At 59.4% G+C, this 5,395-nt stretch overlaps 1 protein-coding gene across 1 annotated transcript in view; it reads right to left on the bottom strand.

The window, feature by feature from the left end:
* PTX4 (pentraxin 4) overlaps positions 1–1,563 on the bottom strand; it is a 4,169-nt gene extending 2,606 nt beyond the window's left edge. Inside the window, 2 exon segments of the mRNA XM_077762465.1 lie at positions 1–468; positions 1,092–1,563. Coding sequence (XP_077618591.1) covers positions 1–468; positions 1,092–1,349 — 726 coding nt within the window. The 5' untranslated portion in view covers positions 1,350–1,563.
* Between the last annotated feature and the right edge of the window lie 3,832 nt (positions 1,564–5,395).

The following is a 5,395-nucleotide window of genomic DNA, read 5'->3' as shown; positions in this document are numbered from 1 at the left end:
GGGGGGCAGGGTGGGGGCTGGCCCCGGGGCCACGGTGCCAGGCCTGGCCACCTGCAGCCGCCGCTCCAGAGCAGCCAGCCTGGTGCCCTGGCTCTGCACCAGGTGCGTGAGGCGGGCCACCGTGTCCTGCAGGCCCCGCAGGGTCAGGCCCAGGCCGGCGAGGGCGTCCCTCTGTGCCTCCCGCTCCTTCCCCGCCTGGGCCAGCTGCCAGTCCCTGTGGCTCAGGGTGGCGTCCAAGGCCAGCAGCCTGGAGTCTAGCTTCCGGCTCCTGCGCTGTGCCTTCTGCATCCAGGTCTTGAGGTGGCTCAGGTCGCCCTGCACAGTGGCCTGCGACCGGTTCACAGCCAGGGCCACGGCCTGGGTCTCCAGGGCCAGGCTCCGGAATCGAGCGTCCACGTTGTAAGACAGGTTGTAGTTGCCGGCAAGGCCCCGCAGGTGTGTCAGGGTCACCTCCTGGAGCCTCCGAAACTAGGGAGAGGACACATGGCCGTCACGGGGGCTGAGGGCGGGGGAGGACGCAGGACACGCCTTTCCGCTCACGCGTCTGGGCACCTGCCAAGCACTGGCCATGATCTGCACTGATTTGATCCCCAGGCCGCTGGGTGAGGGGTGGGCCGATTACCACAGCCAGGCCCATGGCTCAGAGATGTGGGTGACTAACCCATGGGCCCTGGGCTGCCTTAGGGGGGGCGAGGGCTTTGGGCTCCCACACCTCCTGCGTCCCGCAGACCTCGCCCCTGTGACCCTCAGGGCCCCGCCCGTGAGCGGACCTAGGACAGGCGGGTGTGTGGGGATCAGAGCCGGGAGAGCTCGGCACAGGCAGGGTGCCCGGGAGCCCAGTGCCCCTGCACCCCTCCAGCTGCACTCCCCGGGGCTCCCCGCTGCCCCTCCCTCCCGACTCCCACCCAGTCCCACTGGCTTGTCTTCATAACAGAGCCCTGCAAACCTCTGTGCTGGTTTCCAACCACGGGTCACAACAGCGTCGGCTGAAGGAAGGACCCATGGACTCCATGCTCGTGTCCCCAGGGCCCTGACACTTCCCACTGTTTCTGTGACAGCCATCACCTGCCCCACGTGCGGGGCACCCTTACCTGCTCTTCCAGTCTACGGAGCCTCTCGAAAAACGGTTTCCGTGGCGCCGCGGGGCCGGCTTCGTGCGACAAAGCCCCATGCAGGCACACAGGCACAAAAATAAGGAAGAGAGACAGGGCCCTCCGCGGGCCGCCCATGCCGGGGACGCGGACAGGAGCCCCGACTGCAGGTCGAGGCGGCCGTCTGCTGTGTGCTCCTTCCCTCCACACACACCCAGCTCGCGCGCCTCCTCCTTCCGCCACCTTCGTGGGAAGCATTTGTCTGTCCTCCAGCAGTGAGCTCTGGGGAGACGGAGGTTCCCAAGGACACGAGCTTAAAACAGAGGCAAACAGTTTCTCTGGAAAATAACCCTTCTGGGTGCGAGCCCTGGCCTGGCTGGGACGGGGGCAGACGGCGGTGATGGCTTTAGCAGGGCACAGGGACGCGTATTCCCACCGCAGAGAAGTCAACGCAGGACAGGGCCCGGGGGGAGCCAGGGCGCCCGGAGCCAAGTCTGCTGGGGGGCCCAGCGTGCTGGTCCCATGAGGCCCAGCTCTCCCCTTTGGATAAGGCAAAGGATGGGGTTGGGAGGCGTCTCAACTGATTTTGGGGGGTAGGTTATGTGGTGGGCTGAATGGTGGCCCCTGAAATGGTAGGTCTGAGTCCTGACCCTGTGAATTCCCCTGTGCCTGCGCACGTGAGTTTTATGGAAGAAAGGCCCTTACAGATGTCATTAAGGTTCTTGTGATGGGGCGTCTGGGTGGCTCAGTCGGTTGGGCGTCCGACTTTGGCTCAGGTCATGATCTCCTGGTTTGTGGGTTCGGGCCCCGCGTCGGGCTCTGCGCTGACAGCTCAGAGCCTGGAGCTGCTTCGGATTCTGTGTCTCCCTCTCTCTCTGACCCTCCCCTGCTCACGCTGTCTCTCTCTCTCAGAAATAAATAGAAAAAAAAAAAGACGTAAAAAAACAAAAGGTTCTTTTGATGAGACCATGCCAAATTAGAGTGTTCTCAGAAGAGACAGAAGAGGAAACAGGGAGGAGGCCATGGACAGACGGAGGCAGAGACGGGGGTGACGTGGCCGCACGAAGAGCCAGGGGCTGGATGAGGCAGGAAGGGTCCTCCCCCTGGAGCCTGGGGACCTTGACCTCGGCCCTCCGTTGGTCACTGGCCGTTGGCCGCCACCCAGGATGCTGCCGCAGACCCGCCCTCTAGGTCTTCCTCTTCAGGTCCCCTGCTGCCCCCTTGGCCTGTCGCTCTCCCAGGCCACGTTGGCGTCTCTGTCCCCGTGGGTGCTCCTGGCCTGGGCTCCTTCGCCCAGGTCCTTCTGCTGCCATCGGAGCGGCGCCTGGCGGCAGGGGAGCCATGCGTGTCTGTGTGCGCAGCCGTGTGTTTAACTGACTGGCTTTTTCCTGCTTCTTCCGTCCGTCTCGGCCCTGCGGCTGGCCCTGGGGCGAGGTCCCCTCCTGCCCCATTTACTGAGGCCGCTGGCCGTGCTGCTGTGGCCGGTGACCGCCACAGGGGAGCTCAAAACAACGGAAGTTTATTCTCCCGTCGTCCTGGAGGCCGGGGTCCCGGGGCCCCTCTCCTTCCTCCCCGAGGCTGCAGAGGACGGCGGGAGGGCGGACACGGCACAGGCTTGAGTGAAGAGGCTCCTGTGAGCCAGTCCCAGAGCTGCTGGGTCCGCAGGGTCTCTGACGTCCTGCGGCTGGTGGGCCGTCAGCTCCGCGCGGGGCGTGGCCAGGCGGCTCTCTGGAGCCGTGTCATCTGACAGGGACCCCCCCTTCCTGCCGTGTGACTGGTCGGAACTGAGCTCCACCACAGGCCCCCGTGATAAAGTACACGCCGGATTACAAATCTTTGTACGAAAAAGGAATGTGCGATATCTCACTAACCATCATACTTTACGTGTGACATGTGGAAATGGGAACATTCTGGATCGATTGGGGTAAACAAAATACATTCTTGGGCATTTGGCTGGCTTAGTCAGTAGAACATGTGACTTGATCTCTGGGTTATGAGTTCGAGCCCCGTGTTGGGTGTGGGCCCCACTTAAAAAAATATATGTATTTGGATTATAGATGTAATGCATATGTATTTTTGAATTAAAATTAACTTCACCCGTTCCTTTTTACTTTTTGAGTACAGTTAACAGAAAACATTACATCCAGAGCTCACAACCTATGTTGATTGGACAGGATTGCCTGGGGAAAGACTGGGCCTGCAAGGGCATGAAGGCGTGTGCAGGCGTGTGCAGGCGTGTGCAGGCGTGCACTGGGTCAGGTGACTTTCCTCTCAATCTCCTTCATCATCAGTTTTTAAAAAAAATAATTTTAGTGGACATGATACATCGCACAAAATTCACTTATTTTAAGGCTAATGCTGAAAGCAAGTTATTGAAATAAACGTGTACACACCGGCTTGTATGACTCTGAGGGTTCCGCCAGCCTCCAGAAAGCAACAGTGAAAACCAGGCACCTGCCCCCAGGTAGGTGGTAGGAGGGTGGCAGCTATTTTTGAAAGTTTTTCTAGTTTTTAAGTTATTTAAATTCTAGTTAGTTACCGTACAGTGCGATGTTGGCCTCAGGAGTAGAATCCAGCGATTCAAGGCTGGAAGCTTCTTCAGGACTGGGGAGAACCTACATTCACCAGCAGCAAGAGCCTCCCTCCCCCATCTGCCAAAACAACTTCCCCCTGACCGCACACAGAGCTTCCCGCCCTTTACGGTCTCGTGCTTCACGCGAAGGCTCCGCTACGGCTCACTGGACACTTGGGAGCTTCAGACGGAAATCTGCCCAGGCAGAACCATGCCGAGAGCCCAGGAAAAGCTCAAAACACCTCTTAATCACTGCCCCCAGAAAGAGAAGAAAAGCTTTGTGTCCATAAGGCCAAAAAAAAAAAAAAAAAAAAAAAAAAGGATGTTATGAGAAAAGGAGTAATCAAAAGGGAGGAGTCGCTCTTGAAAATGAAAACTAGGATTTTGCAAATGAAAACGGAAATCCAGAAAGCTGAAAAACAAAGTTTAAGCAACTGCCCAGAATGTAGGGCCAAAGACAAAGAGATGGGGAAGAAAAGGGAAAAAATAGCCTTTGAGGTCAACCCGATGAAACACGAGTGTAGAGCGTGAGACTCAAGAAAGCCGGGAAGAGAGTCCGGGAAGGTGTCACGGTCAAGGGCACCCACCATTCCCAGGAGCACGCGCCAGAGAGGGCCGGGTCTCTCCTCCAGGCTCAGAACCCCACGGATGATGAAGTTCCTAAAAGTGTCCGCAGAGGAGGAACCTGGTCACATGGGAAAGACTGAGACTTTCCTCGGGGGACTGAACGCTGGCTGCCAAACACAGGGCACCAGACCTCGCACTTGTGAATAAACATTATTCTCAATGCTTTTATTTTTGAGAGAGAGAAAGCGTGAGGAGGGAAAGGGCAGAGGAAGAGGGAGACGCAGGGTCTTAGGCAGGCTCTGCGATGACAGCAGGGCCCCGCGGGGCTTGGCCTCACCCACCACCAGATCATGCCGAGGCTGAAGCCGGGTGCTTAACCGACTGAGCTCCCCAGGCGCCCCCAAATTATTTTCATTTAAAATGGTTCATCTCAGGGCGCCTGGGGGCTCAGTCGGTTAAGCGTCCGACTTTCGCTCAGGTCATGCTCTCGCGGTTCGTGGGTTCGAGCCCCGCGTCGGGCTCTGTGCTGACTGCCAGCTCAGGGCCTGGAGCCTGTTTCAGTCTGTGACTCCCTCTCTCTCTGACCCTCCCCTGCTCACGCTCTCTCTCTTTCTCTCAGAAATAAACATTAAAAAATTAAAAAAAAATAAAATGGTTCATCTCATGTAAATGTGAACTGGCCTGGAGCAAAGAACAAAGGCATTTTCCAGACACACAGGCTTGAGAAGCTTCTGGGNAACACACGGCGGCGGCTGAGCGGAGCTGCTGCGGGAACGAGCGCGCTCCGCGCCCGCCCCCGGGGGGCCTTCCGAGAGGCGGCTCCTCCGCCGCTCCAGCTTCCCCAGCTCTTGGCCGGGATGTCGCGCCCCTGCGCCTCCTGCGCTCGGGTTTGTTTTCGGGCGCGCGCGCGCGAGGAGGGTGGGGGCAGAGGGTCCAACGCGGGCTGGGCGTCGACAGGCTGACAACAGCCACCCCGACNCGCCCCGGCCCCGACCCGCGTCCCTGACGTGCGAGCGGGCGCTGCAGCCGCGGCGTTCTGTCCCGGAAGACAGCCTGCCGCGGGCGCCAGGCCGGAGTTAGGGCGCTTCCCAGGCCTCCCCTCGAGGGCGGAGGCGAGGCGGCGCCTCCCCTGTGAGGTCTTCCCAGATCGCCCCGGCACGGCCCA

This window comes from Crocuta crocuta, unplaced genomic scaffold, assembly GCF_008692635.1.
Source record: "Crocuta crocuta isolate KB4526 unplaced genomic scaffold, BGI_CrCroc_1.0 scaffold234, whole genome shotgun sequence".
NCBI classification, from domain to species: Eukaryota; Metazoa; Chordata; class Mammalia; order Carnivora; family Hyaenidae; genus Crocuta; species Crocuta crocuta.
Note: the sequence above shows the minus strand (reverse complement) of the source record. Positions and strands in the feature narration are given on the sequence as shown.